Source organism: Seriola aureovittata, chromosome 1 (genome assembly GCF_021018895.1).
Source record: "Seriola aureovittata isolate HTS-2021-v1 ecotype China chromosome 1, ASM2101889v1, whole genome shotgun sequence".
NCBI lineage: Eukaryota > Metazoa > Chordata > Actinopteri > Carangiformes > Carangidae > Seriola > Seriola aureovittata.
Genome location: NC_079364.1, coordinates 31,405,458 through 31,420,610, shown reverse-complemented (window position 1 = coordinate 31,420,610; position 15,153 = coordinate 31,405,458). Strand labels below are relative to the sequence as shown.

Sequence of the window (15,153 nt, the reverse complement as noted above, 5' to 3'; positions counted from 1 at the left end):
CCATCCCCAAAGTGAAACATGGAGGAGGCTCAGTTATGTTATGGGGCTGCTTTGCTGCATCTGGCACAGAGAGACTTGAATCTGTGCAGGACACGATGAAATCAGATCACCAAGGTGATCTAGAGAAACATGCTGCCCGGTGTCAGAGCTCTGTCTCAGCTGCAGGTCATGGCTCCTCCAACAGGTTAATGACCCAAAACAATACATCTAAAAGCAGCCAAGAATGGATGAGAAGAAAACACTGGGCTCTGAAGTGGCCTGTTATGAGTCCTGATTTTAATCCAACTGAACATCAACGAAAACGTCTGAAACTCGAGGGCAATCATCAGACCTGAGAGAACTGGATCAGTTTAGTGAAGAAGACTGGACCAAACGAGCAGCTGAGGACTGCAGTCTCATTAAAAGCTCCACAAGGTGATTGATTGCAGTGATCTGCCTTCAAATTCCCATATTTTATATGTGGTAGTTATATTTGAAGGGTTAGGGTTAGTGTTTTAGTCTGTTCATCCATAAGAAGATATATTTGTGGTTTTAAGAACCAAAAACCATCTCAATGTAGTTTTACAACCCCCTTTCTCAGTCTTCTCTCTGGAGCTCTGGTAACAATAGGTCAGTGAGCCAATCAGAAGACAGGAGGCTCTGAGCCTCTCTTCTGATTGACTAACTGTTTTCTGAGCGATCCAATGAAAATATAGAAAATTTCAGGTACACACTGGGCAGGGCTTGGGGCATGGCTGAGAGCAGTGACTGCGTTGTTGTGACATCACAAAATTACAGAAGTCCTGACAGCTGGTTTTAAGGCTCAGTTTCTGAATACAGGCTGTGTGCATTTCTCTGTGGACTCAGGCTTTGATACTTTCACAGTATTAATATAGAACCTAGACCTGCTTTATAATCAAAGAAAACATGACATCCACGTTTAAACTATATGGACCTTTAAAAGAATGTGCTACGAAATATTAGGTTATTTTTTTCCATGCTATTTTCATTTGTCACACTGACAATCAAAAGCAACATGTCTGTTCTACTAAATATGATGATGCCAATTACTTTGTTAGTTTCAACTGATTTTGGAGAAAATTGTGTTTTTTTCTTTTTTTAAGTGGAAGGGTACCAATAATTTTGGCTACATCTGTATATTACTTTGTTCTGCTGCATTAATAGATGCCCTGCTGGAGGCACTAATAAGGTCCAATGTGTCCACTGCCACTACTCTGCTCCACTGATACAAATATGAGAACACTTCATCCACATAAGGACAAGGTATCAGCAGGCTTTGCTTGGCTTGAGCCTCAGCCAAACACATGCTGCTGATTTAACAACTCCAATAAAACTGACTACCAGTGCCACTGTGCAATCATGACAAATGAACAGTGTGTGTGTGTGCCAGGGTGCTAAGCCTGTGTTAGGCACTTTTTATTCGCATTCGGACATTCATTCAAACTTGGGGAAAAAAATTAAATATTCAAACTGTAATGATCTTTTTGAATTTGAGATTTATAGACTCTAAGTGAATGAGACCACTCGAAGTAGTTTGCCTTCAGATTGACCTATTGCATGCCCTGTTAACCAGTAAACTAAGCTGATAAACACAAATGGAGGAAAATGCTGAACTGGCAGGTTGGATAATAATCACGACACAGAAGCATTCAACAAGCAGTGTTTTGACGTATTTTGGGTTCTTCAAAATGATTAGCAAAAGCGTTGCCTTACTCTACAACAAGGGTCGTCAAGCAAGTTTACCCTCGGGCAAATTTTTTGTAATCCATTAGAATGTGGGCCGAACATAATCAAAGGCTAATTTAGGAAATAGATTAATAAAAATGCGACTGGAATTTGCTTTGTACCTGATCTGTGTGGCGCTGTGGCCCACAGACACATCATACGTTTGACTGTTTGACTGAACTGGTGTTATTTTTATTCAATTACACATCGTATGTCCATTATTTCTGAGGTCTGTCAAGCAAGTAACAGAACCTTTGGAACTACCTATAAGAACTTTTCGGAATTAAAGCTCACAAAAGTTTTGAAATAAAGCATTGCATGCTATTTTTTTTTTTTTTTTTTTTGCAAAATGGCTTAAGAGGAAGGGATTCTGTAGGTAACTGATGCTGCCATGAGGGTGATCTATTCTAGTACCAGGCTCTGTGCACTGACTGCAGAGCAGCCTGATGAGCCGCCTGATGTGACTGTTGTGTCCGTCGTTCACTCTCAATATGGATAAAAGTATAATGAGCATCTTCAGGTGGGGGGAGAGGTGGGGGACATTATAGTTAAATGTGGACTGTCAGTCCAATATTGTAAGATTTAAAAAAAGAAAATCAGATTATCAAAATAATCTGGTTGGCCAGATATTGCTGGCAGGCCAGTTTTGGCACACAAGCCGCCAGTTGCCAACCACTGCTCTACAACAACAACAAATCTGAGGATTTGCCTGTTAGTTTGCCACCTAAGAGAAGCAATGCAGCACCAGAAACAAGAGGAGCAACACCAACTGTACAATCTCATCTGAGTGCCAACAGACTTATCCTCAGGACTCTTGCCAGAGGCTTTTAATAAAGGCCTTCACCAGTAAGATATCAAGATTTATAAGCAGGGGGGGGGCTAGTACGGAATATGGATTGTGTGTTGAATTAGTTCGAATGAAGTACGTGCCACTTCAAATTCCTTCCAACTTGATTTTTTGAAAAGCTGACAGCCTGGAGTGTGTTGAGCCTGTCTGGCTGACTGACGTGCAGGGGTAAGGACAGCGGCTGTGACTGGATAGAGTTACATATAACCTGGACCATATGGAGATAAGTTTCACACAGGCAAGCATAATACATTTGTGGTGAGGTGTGTTTGTGTATGGGAGAGACCGTCTTTTCCCACTTAAGGAGTCACTGAGGCTGACCTAGTTAGCTCCAATGGATGAACATCACATTTAGAAATGTTTTCTTTTCAACATAATAACATCCAGCAGCTATCTGCAGAAGAGGAATGAAAATCAACAAAATGGCAATAAAAAGGTCAAAAGTCGGCAGTGGCTGGCAGCCAATAACAACTTTACTCTGAGTTTAAAGGCATCTGGGCTACGCACTGTGCACTTCCCTGACACACCAATGTGTGTGTGTGTGTGTGTGTGTGTGTGTGTGTGTGTGTGTGTGTGTGTGTAGTCTGGACAAACATAGACAGCCTGATCACACTCCTAGTCAGACCTGAGATCAAACACACAGTAAGCATGTGCACGTGGCAGAGTGGCTACCAGCTTTTTCTGACTGCTCCAACAAGCACTGAGCTCGGAAACTGTGGCAAACCAACATCTGACACACACACACACACATACACACACACACTGCAGTGTGTGGCTGATAACATTTCTAGGGGCCCGGCACAGAGCCTTGTTGTTTCAGACTGAATCCCAAGACAGACTTCAACTGTCTACAGTGAACACAAACACATAATGTTGACAAATTCTAAGTTAAATTTCTAATTGGGTTTATTTAATCAAATTGAATTAGTCAAATTAAATTATCCATGTGTCTCAGCTCAGACCATCCATGGCTGGAGTCAGTAATATATTGGTCACTGGAAAAATGATGGCATTCATGATTAAATATTTTCATATTGTAATGCTTGTTTATTACAACTGTGGTCATAGTTGGCTTTTGACCATCATTCCGTCAGTTATAACACTGTGGTCAACAGGCTGTGTGAAAAGCTTTAAAATGTGATGCGTGTCTACAACCAACAGTTTGACTGATAATTTTATCACTTACCTTTGTGTTCTTTTTTAAATAACTTTCTTTAACCTGTTGGTTTGTTTCCAACCCACCTGATCATCCGACTTCTTTTCAGAGTCAGATTTATGAGTGTAGCCCAACACAATACTGGATTGTTGATGCTGACACTGATATTTGATATTCAACACAAAACAAATACCTTTTATGAAAACCTCTTAAGTTTGATTTATAGTGGCCCAGAAATGTAATGAGCAGGACATTTTACACTGTAAAAATAAACTTGTCAGTGCTCTCTGGTGGACACACTATGTAATGGAGACACTTTTTCTAATTTATCTCAAACATATATTTGACATTTGCCTTCTGGCGTTTCTTGTTTTGTTACAGCCAACATATACACTCACACAACAATATCAGCTGCGGTGTGTCATTCAGGCTCTACTGGTGGATATAGTGGTATTATTATTGATAAGAATTGTAAACGATGCTGCAAAAATAAGACACAAGTTTTAATAAACCGGAATTATCCTGTATGAAATGCCAACATGTTGTCCCACAATGCAATGCACAAGAGAAATGGTGATGTTACTCACAGATTGGAAAAAAAGTCAACAAACTGTTGACAGTGGTGTGATGACTCATGGGATCTCTCAAAAGAAAACAGAATCCTATAAAACAAGCTGCGGCTTTGTCATTGAGCTTTCACATTTTTCAAACTGGCCTCAGTTCTCCGGAGCCGCAGGCCGGGTGACGTTGTGTCTTGCGTCATTTCCACAATAGGTGCAAACAGCACATTACTACACAATAGTGCACTGTAAACATACTGTAAGTACAGATGTGGTTCATGTACCTAGAGTTAGCATATAGCTTAAAAATGGGACACAGCTTATTTTACTGAGTACACAGTGAAAGCCCCTCAGTCCTCCACCCTGACAGGTACTGGTCTGGACTGTAAGAGGTTGCAGGTTCAACATCCTCAGCTGCCAGTGTTTTTTTCCATATAAACCCACCATGTGACTCACACTGTCTGTACACAGCAGGACAATAATCTTGTCATTCATTGTAGGTTAGCTGAATGCTTAAACTGTCACTGAGGATATATAGAGGAAATAAAGGAGCAGAGTCTACTTTAAGAGCTGGCTTCAAGCCTGTTTCTGCAGAGGAGTCCAGGACTGAGCCTGGACCCCTACCTCCACACTCACTTTACATAAGAGCATTATCAAATGCCTCAGCTAATGTGGAACCTCTCGCAATTGGAGAAATTCATATTTTCTTAAACTATTTTATGATCTTCAAAGATCTGAACAAAACCCTTTAACACACATTGAGCATAATAGTTTATTCTTAATGGTGGAAATAGCAAAGAAAATCTTAACTCAGTCCATTTACAAGCTTTTTCCAGAGCTTACAACCACGTGTCACAGTCTTTCCACCGATTAGACTGTGAAATGCTGAGAACTTGAGTTTAAAATGTTCTCTCAAACTCCTAACACACCGTTTTCCCCTTCTGTTTCCTCTTAAAGCAACTTTAACATTGTTAAAATGAAATGCTGCTACAGTCCATCAAATAGAAATACTCTATATGTCCTGTGCATCACTGTTAGCATTTAGAATAAAGTTGTGTGGGTTTGAACAGTGTTTAGCAGCACAGTGTGATTGTGAACTGACTGACCCACTGGCAGGTCAGTGGGATTTAAGAGATTAACTGCACTGACTGATGAGACAGGGGCTAAAAATCATGCTCACAGGTACTTGAGCTGGTGGCTGCATGGAGAGTGTCTGCAGACCAGGCTGCTGTAATCCAACCTGCCTTTTCAGTGCATGAAATGGAATATGGTCTTGAGCTCAGCTGCTTGAACACAATGACATGAAACCTATCAACAGTCCAAGAAATGAAGATGGATTTACCAGACCGCCACAGGTGCTCATTGATGCCAGAGAGTCCGTGTGGTTGATGATGGAGCCAGAGTAAAAGCAGAGCTGGTCCATGGACAAGCGTCTGACCGCCGCGCTCTGGTCCCTGCGCCTCTCCTCCACCTCGAAGTCCCCGGAGAGAAACGTACTATCCCACGTCAGATTTAAATACAGGTCCCGGCCAAAAGCAGGCAGTGTCAGGATTATGTTATCCAGGTCAGAGTGTCCTCCCCCTGGGACGTCCAGGGAGCGCTGACCGCGGCGCCGGAGAGTGCGGAAAGTGTGGTCCGTGGACAGGTGCGCCTCCTGCCCGGACAGCAGCCTGGGAACCACTTCATCTGTCTCCAGCTCAGACTGGGCTGTGGGGAGGGACAGTTTCCATCAAACAGCGGCCACGATGGGCAAAAATAGCCTCCTGTCCTGCCTCGGTGAACCGGCTGAACTGAACTGTCTGCCGCTAACACTCCGTGACTCTTGCAGCCACGTTCAACTTCACAGCTCAACTAGTGGTTTGCAAAAATCTGCAGCCCGTGACTATTAGAAACAGTGTGCAAGTCATTACTGCACTGATTACTCTTTATAGTCGCTGTCGGGGGGAATCTAACAAGCATACAGGAGGAAACACCGTCTACTTCCTAGAGCTGATCTTCATTAACAAATACAGCTGTTGAACTGAGGAAACTGGTCGCTATAGTTGACCTGGCCTATATCTAAGAGAAACAGACACAACATAGAGCCCATGCCTAAAGCGTTTTAAGTCAGTACTTACCAGTCAACCCGATGCAAAGAAGAGAGACGAGCAGATGGGTGACATGGCTGTTATGCATGATACAGCAAAGCAGGCTAGAATAAATGAAGAGGTATGTGGCTTTTTGTGTGGGGACAGGAGCGTTTAGCACAGAGCGAGCTGCGCAATTTTTCCTAAAGTTGGAGAAGTTGCAGTAATTAAAGCTGGAGTGACTTTGTAGCGCAGGACACGCCTATGCAGCCCGGACCCGCCTCTGCCGGTGTCAGGTTGGCTGCATTAAACCCTGACCGAGATATCCCTGTCTCCTCATTGGTCGGTGAAGCGGTCCTTCACTGTCGGGGGTTGAAACCCTACACGTGGTTTCGAGTGGAGGAAAAAAAGTGCAGAGAACTGGCTTTTAAGTAGTGTGTGTGTGTGTGTGTGTGTGTGTGTGTGTGTGTGTGTGTGTGTGTGTGTGTGTGTGTGTGTGTGTGTGTGTGTGTGTGTGTGCCCCTGTCATAGGCCATCTTTGGAGACAGATTTCAGATAAGAAACCAGTTAATTTTGGCTCAGGCTTGTGCAGCTGGGGACAAAAGCTGTGCTAATTTTTGGGAAAAAGCTCATTTATGGGTCAGTGGTTAAGGTTAAGGTTTAAGTAAAGGTTAGGGTTAGGCCAATAGTGGTTATGGTTAGGGTAAGTCTCCAGGAAATGTCCCCAAAAGTTTTTCTATCACAGCATGTGTGTGTATGTGTGTGTGTGGAGCAAAAAAAGTATTTTCCCAACAGAGTGAGGACATTTTGGGAAAGTGAGGACAGTTCTGACACACCTTCAAAGGGCTGTTTGATAGTTGAGACTTGGTGTTAGGGTTAAGGTTACTTTACTTTATAGTTAGGGTAAAGGTAAGGGAGTGCATTATGTCAACAAGTGTCCTCACAAAGATGGAAGTACAAGTTTATGTGTCTCTGTGTGTACACACATCTTTCTGTGGTTCTATACTGGAAACCATCGTTGTGAGGACATTTATTGTGAGGACATATTTGCCGGCTGTTTGAAGACTTGGCTTCAGAGTTCTGCTCAGAATATGGTTAAGGTTACAGTAAAGTGCAAGGGAATGGATTATATGAATGAGTGTCCTCACATCCAACATGAAAAGCTTTGTACGTTGTTTCAGGATCACAGTGAACATTACTGAGAGACTGAGAAAAAAAGAATAAAAAATCCAGCATCCTCTTGTGTATTCATGTATTCGTTGACTCAGAACAAAGTCTCTCCTGATTGAACTACCTTTAAGTCAACCCCTGGATCAATATTGTTGGTACCGACTGCATCACAGTCTTCATCAGCAGATGGTGTTTGCCCAGTTATAACTGTAGTTGTTCAAATTTCCATTTTGTGAGCACTTTGACGTCTTACCAACCATGTTGGCTTGAACGTTCACTCTTGACCACAGAAAAGGCAGTTGACGAAATAATGTTAAATCAGGAATGAACTTTAAATCTTCACATTTTGATATTTGTTTTATTGAGATTTGTCCCCCAAGTAAGCATGAATGAGGAGTCATAGTAATTGTAGTAATCTCTCAGGACTTCCAGGGCCTCTGAATGGTTTGATGGCAAAATGGCTCCAATTACGGGAAATTTTCATGGTGCAGAATACGTTGATTTCTAACATCAATGGCAATGCCCCCATGCACAAAGCCAGGTCCATAATGAAATGGTTCTCTTGTTTAACACTGTTGGGATGAACTTACCGACTTGGAGCTAGGCCTTATCAGCCAACATCAATATTGAACCTCACTAATGCTCTTGTGAATTGAATGGTAGCAAATCTGCAGCCAGCTTCCAAAGTCTGGTGGAAACCCTGGTAACAGAAGAGTGGAAGCTGTAAAGCTACTAGCAAGTATTAGTATATATTTCTTCGGAAATGACTGTCAGATGATTGTCACCCTGCACCTGTGTGAAGTCATATTTGGTACAGACGATCCAACATTCACACCCACTTCACGCAGGTGTGAGGACATGAGAAAAGAGCCAGGGTTTTGACTTCTCTGTCTGGCTAACTTGTCTCATTGCTGATACAACTGTTTCTGTGAATTACCTGTCAGGTGTAGCTCAACTTCCTGTTTTATTTTGACTTCACTGACTCTCCCTCTCATTTCAGTTCACTTCCTTCCCTCGTGTGTTTCCCGCCACTGTGATTGTCTGACTCGCCCTAATGTGCTGCACCTGTGTCTCACTGTCTGCTCTCTCCAGTGTATTTCGTTTGTGTTCTCCCATCCTCTTGTGCTAGTTTGTCTTTGTTTCTTTGTGTCACAAGTTACAGGCTGATTTCCTTGTGTTATAGCCTTTAGTGTATGACTTTTACTCAGTTTTACCTCGCCTCAGCCTTCTCTGTCTGCCTCGTGTGTTTTGGTCTCCTGTTTACAGACCCTTTGCTAAGTGAGGGATTTTTGGAAACCCTCGCCTGTGTTCTGAGTCGTGCATTTGAATCTTTTCATTGTGGTATTCAGTTCTGGACACCTCACGTCCAGTCCAGTGACAACATTCCCTTCCAGAACCATAGGATGTGTGACCTACAAGCACAGAGGGGAAAGGTAAAGGTCTAGAGGTAAGGGTGGTGGATGGGTATGTGCACATCTGATTTTCATGCAGGAAACCAGAGTTCCTATCACAGACCTATGTCTAATGCTCTTTTTTTTCCTTTTTTTTTTTTTAAATCATCCATAATCACACCTTACCTCAACCAAACCATAGTTGCTATGTGTCATATTCTGGAGGCTGATGTTGGACTAACACTAAGATACCGTTCTGTGTTTCAAATACATTTAAAATTCCTGTCATAATACAGTAGAAAATTCTCATTTTTTGTTACGAGATGATTTTCTTCCTTACTCCTTAGAATTACTGAATTATTGGATGGATGAATTTTGAAAATTACAAAATACAAAAAACAGATATCTTAAATTGTCTTCAGTTTAAATAATGGTTTGTGTTATAAGTTCCCAGCAGCTGTTGGAGCTGCTGGAACATGGAGAGAGTGTGTTTCAAATCGAGGGAAAAAATAAAATTTTACAAGCTTTTTCTTAAAATAATTTACCTCAACTTCACCCAACTCACACCTTAACCTATTGTCCAATCAAACAGGACAATGCATGTAGTTTACCTTCACTGATTAAGACTAATTAAGTATATACCACCAGCTTTAGTTAGGAGGATGAATTACCAGCTGGGCCAATGAGACTTGTGTCCATTGCCCCGGGTGAGACCTCTGATAGTCAAAGTCCTGTGGGCAATGAGCTGAGCAGTACAAATCATAAATATATACCTAACGGTGGTGAATCAGTCTGAGTGAAAATATCACAGCACAATGTAAAATTCATAAGGAATAATATATGAAGAAACAAGAAATACATTTACTGGTGACTTTTCAGTGAACTGATACTGTATATTTTTGAAATGCTTTTAAAGATTTTTGTCCTCAGCAGGGACCAATGGGCTTGGGGATTGAGAGCCACAGACACAGGAGGGAAAATATTTAAAGAATGACAAACACATTGTTGGTTTGGGTCCATGCATTGGATTTGTCTGCAACAGAGAAGAAATATAGAATATCGGCACTAAAATCCTGTTTCACTTAAGGGCACACATCTACTACCAGAACTTTATTCAGCTGTACACAGCAGCACACTTATTCTGAAGGATAAATGAATCAAAGAAATAAAAGTTTAAAAGTTCTTCTGACATTTTTGTGTTTTTTATGCCATTCATATATATATATATATGTATATATACTGTATAAAGCTATGTGTTTCAAATCTAACATAACACACACCCCTATAGAGCGAGCTACATAACACTTGAACTAATACATACAATTAAAACTTACAGTCATCATTTTATTATTTTCATTTTTTGTGTCGTGTGTTAGGTTCTGTTGTTAGGAGGTGATTTTTTAGGGCTTCCCTCTATAGTGTAATTACACATCACCCCTTTTAAGCCAGCCCTGTGTACACGTTATCTGTCATTTGTTTTGTAGTGAAAAAGTTGGGTTTGCATGTGCTTGGGTGTTATGTACATTTGGTCTTGAGTGTGTTTGTGTATACTGTACATAACTTTTATGTGTGATTTTTTTTTTCTTTATGCTAATGCAAACAAAACAATTTCAGCTGTTGTTTAAAGCTAGCTGACTCCCACACACACCTACAGTACTTCCGGGTAGAATTTACTACTGTTAGGACCATGTGATCTGCTTTGAGCTTGATAAACACCTCACTGCCAGGTTGGTCAGCTCACACGTGGACTCAGACCTCATGCTGTGTCTGACAACTTAATGTTTGGTCCTTTTGGGTTTGTTTGTTTGTTTCTTTGTTTCTTTGTTTTTTTTTAGAGATTTATGGATTTGAGAGAGGACAGTTCATTCACATCAACAATTCTGATGAAATCTACCTTATATTCATTTCAGTTTTTGTTTCATTTAAAAATCTAAAGTTTGCTTCATCTTAAGCAGAGTATATACGTATTACTTATATACGGGTTACGCATTTAGAATACAAAATATGTATGTAGCAAAATGAAACCGGACCAACATACTGTATGCCTGGGTCCTCAGCTCAAGTCTGGCCCATATACTTCCACATCTGGGCAGATTCCGGCTGTTATCCTCTGGTATTGACTGACAGTTGGAAAATGTTGTGTGTGTGCGCCAGAATTGGTCCAAAAGTGAAAGTAGCATCTGCTGTATATGAGCCAGTTTCAGGCCATGGAACTGGGGTGTATACTGGGCCAGAAGGAAACAAACATGTGGCCCAAGTATGGGCCAGATTTATTTTGGTACCTGGGATGTTACAGCTATAATTGAAATAGGTGGTGATCGACTTAGCCAAATTGCTTGCCGACTGGTGACTCCAGATAGTCTGTTAGCATTTTTGGCATTGCAGCTAGCTAATTAATGAGTAGCTAACAAACAAACCACAGAGTGAGACAAGCCAATTTACAACATGCATGATGTGTATGCTACTATATTTTTACCAATTACTTATAGAAATATAAATTAATTATTATTCATAGAAATAATTGAGAATATTTAAACAACTGTTTGAGAACTATAACCTTTTAGTATCTGAGCTAGCTTCCTCGCTCTGTACAGCACTGCAGATCTACATTATTGTTATTTATCTTTTTCATGCATTTTCATGCTGTGGGAAAGTAGAGAAGGTAAAGTGAAGACAAAACGTTGTATGGAAATGTAAATTCACATTGTTTTATTTTCATGTTGTTTTCACTCTAATAAATTTAAGGTCAAGGAAAAACTGGTCTTCATCCTTTTTGCCAGACAAAACATCATCATCAGAGTGACTCCTGGTTTCAGTCGACTTTAGGCAGCAGTACTGTTTGAATGTCACATTCATCCAGTGTTAAATGCAATCATAAGAAAATATGTTAATTCGTAGTTATTTAGAATATGTTACAAATTACATTCAAGGCCTTCTGTAATCTGTAGTGAAATATTTTTTGAAAGTAACCCAACCCCAACTGTGTGTCTGTGGCTCAGGAGGTAGAGCAGGTTGTCCATTAATCATAAGGATGGTGGTTTGACCCTCGGCTCCTCCGGTCCTGAACCCCACATTGCCTCTGATGGCTGTTCCATCAGTGTAAGACTGTGTGTATGGTAGCGCGGTGAGAAAGAGTTGTTTGAATGGGTGAATGTGGCTTGTGGTCGATAAAACTAGAAAAGCGCTATATAAGTGCAATCCATTCAACTCTGATCTTAAGAGACCTATACCGCCCATACCAGCTGAGGCCTGGACTTAGAAAAAAGAAAAAATTGTTCAAAAGCTCTAAGTCTCCTGATTTCATCTGTGCAGAGCATTTTAGTATCCCCACATCACTGCAACAGCTGTTGACACAAAAGATACAACTACAGGCCTTATATTCTGTTTTTTATGGCCCAAAACTAGGAAAGACGAAGAGAAAACAAATACTTATGTTTCTATCATGTCTATGCCTCTGTAAAATTGGTTTAGTATCTCTTATACTCATTCTGACTCTCTGCTCATAAAATTAAAGTTACCTTTTAAATGAGACCAAGGTTATGACTGTAATCAAAAGGGTTGAAGAACAGTAACCTTTTTATTTTTGGCACATTATTTTCGAGCTAGTACACAAAAATGGGGGTGTCTGGTACATTTTATTTATACAGCAGTGTTAAAAGTTTTCAGAGGTTTACATAGACAAAAAAATCAGCAAAAAAAAAGTTACACACAAAAACAGAGGAGCAGGAAAACCAGTGTTAAAAGTAGGACTGTGGAAAGGAACAAATATGGTACAAGAGAAAAAAATAAAATATGTACTCTCATTTAAAAGCACCAGTGACAGAGCAAAGAATAGGCTAATTTTGTACAAATGTTAATGTTCTATAGACTCAAAACTGAATGTACATTAGAGCCCTTAAACTGCTTAAACTTTTCCTTTTAGAGGGGTCTGGGAATTTAAACAAACCCAAAATGACTGTTTTAATTGGAACAGATTTCATATAAAGATTGGTTTACTAATCAAGATTAGTACTACAGAACCTGTGATAACCATTGTATAATGCTTTCAGTTGCTCTGGAGGAGTTACAGAGAGAGACTACATTTATAACAGGAAACCTGCGTTAAAATGTGAAGTTTGCAAGATAAGGGTCTTTACTAGTCAGGAAGAGTCTAACAAACAATACTATTGGATGCATCATGAAAAATGTACAATCCAGTGTTTTCAGAGTTTAACCCAAACTAGGGACTGAAAGTACATAGGTAAGTAAATCATTCATATTGTATGTATTCATAGCCCATTGAATTCCCTTATTACATGCATAGTTTACCTATAGGTATAATCATAATTATAAAATGTCTAGGTTCGTTTTAAGATTTAAAACTGCGGGGGTCTTTTCTCTAGTGGTTGTCATCTGCCTGCAGATGTATAGAACATTTGACCAAAGCAATTTCCATGAAATGCTGACTTACTAATCACACTCAGTCGTAAAGGAGGCATTAATATTTAATCCTGACAGAAATTGTTTCCATTTTCCTGTTGCACATGTGTTTGGCAGTCTGATGCCGCTTCATGGTCTGACCCCAGGGTGATGAGCACCATCTTGTGGGCAACAGTGGAATTACAGATACAAATACAAGAAGAATGTAATATAAAAATGTTCTGTTCTTCACAGATTATTCTTTTCAGCTGCTCTTTGTTGCTCTACCTTCCACTTTAAAATACTCCAAAGGTGTTCTACTGCATTTTAGTCAGAGGACATACCTGCCAGGACGCAGGTTTCACTTTTGGTCTTCTTTAAAAACATGATCTTTACAGTGTGTTTGGGATCATTGCCTTGTTGGAAAACTGCTCTCCTGTCAAGTTTCTTCAGACTGTCATATTTTCATTCAGTATTTGGGTAAACAAACTTGCAGTCATAGTGTCATCTTGCCTACACCCCATATCAGTAAAATCCCACCTCCATATTTCACAGTCTCCAATGTGCAGTCACTGTGGTAGTCCTTGCATGGTCCACACCAAACATGGTGGATCCCATCTGACCCAAAGAAGGTGCTGCCAGTATTCATCAGGCTTCTTTTCATGTTCGTCTTTCTCTGTCTGATCAGTCATTGAATCACCAATTTCCACAGATAACCTTGTACCAAGTCAGAAGCACTAATCCGTGTGTAAATAGCGAATTGTGCATGCATCCATTTTTCAAGGACAGTCACTGCGCCTTCTGTAATTGGAAGTACAGCTCTTATACTTTTTAACCATGTGTGTGACTGTGTTTTGGCTTATTTATTCATTTATTTTCAGCACTCTACTGATGCTCTGGTACCCTGTCATCTTCATGAAGTCTCACAATCTAGTTTCTTGTTAAGGCAGTTCCTCACCTTGTGGAGCCATGCTTGGCCAAAACTAAAGATGGTGTTTGCTGGTTATTTTATAAGCATGTTCATGCAATGAGCCTCAGTTGGAAATCACGGGTGGACCTCCTTTTGTTGCAATGAAGTTGTACTTTGGGGCCTGAGTTTTCAGTGTAGTCTCACCTGTTTTTAATTACACATGAGATCAAATACCTACTCTTCAACCTAAAGATAATACAGATTTAACTGAACTTTTGTTGCCTGTAGGGAGGCATTGCCCCAGACTCCTGTTCACAGTCTACACCACAGATTGACAGACTAACATGATAGCCTGTAGTCTGTAAGATGTGCACTGCCTTCTGTAACTCACTGCAATCATTCATTTAGCATTTCTTTAAAGGAGATCTTTGTAAGTTTTGCTAGTGCTACATAAGCAACATTAGCATTAACAGCTGTTTACTTACCAGTCTTGGACAGAGCTTCAGCCATTGTTGCGTTTACAGTACAAGAGGTTATAACAGGTCCTCTGAGCAGCTACTTCTTCAAGGCAGATTGGACGCTACAGTGACTCTGTATTGGAAAGAGTCGAGAGGAGCCAATCGGGCAGTGGCTAGCTGGTTAGCATGCTTGAATTAGAGGGAAAGAAGTGATAGAAATGATGCAAAACAAAAGGGGTTGCTTTCCACAGCTGCAGACAGCTGTTGGCAAGTAAAGAAATGAATTTTTGATGCTTGTTGCAATGTTTCTTCTGGAACGATAAATAAACAGCTGTAGTAAAACTTACCATTAACTCCTTTAAAACAGAAAAAAGTAAAGCTCACGTGAAAATCACATGTGGCAATATGGGTTTCTGTGTTATCCCAATTTGGTTTTGGCGATGGGCTAATCATAAAAGTCATCAAAGTTCTC

At 40.5% G+C, this 15,153-nt stretch overlaps 1 protein-coding gene across 4 annotated transcripts in view; it reads right to left on the bottom strand.

Annotated features, from left to right (window-relative positions):
• Positions 1-7,622, bottom strand: part of adamts17 (ADAM metallopeptidase with thrombospondin type 1 motif, 17) — a 135,412-nt gene extending 127,790 nt beyond the window's left edge. For 3 of the 4 annotated variants that reach the window (XM_056378463.1, XM_056378480.1, XM_056378488.1), the window contains exons 1-2: positions 6,406-7,621; positions 5,631-5,995 (exon numbers count right to left, since the gene is read on the bottom strand). In XM_056378463.1, the coding sequence (XP_056234438.1) occupies positions 5,631-5,995; positions 6,406-6,463 (423 nt within the window). In that variant the 5' untranslated portion in view covers positions 6,464-7,621. Of the gene's footprint in view, positions 1-5,630; positions 5,996-6,405 lie in introns of all 4 variants that reach the window. The other variant, XM_056378470.1, reaches the window with a different exon arrangement.
• Between the last annotated feature and the right edge of the window lie 7,531 nt (positions 7,623-15,153).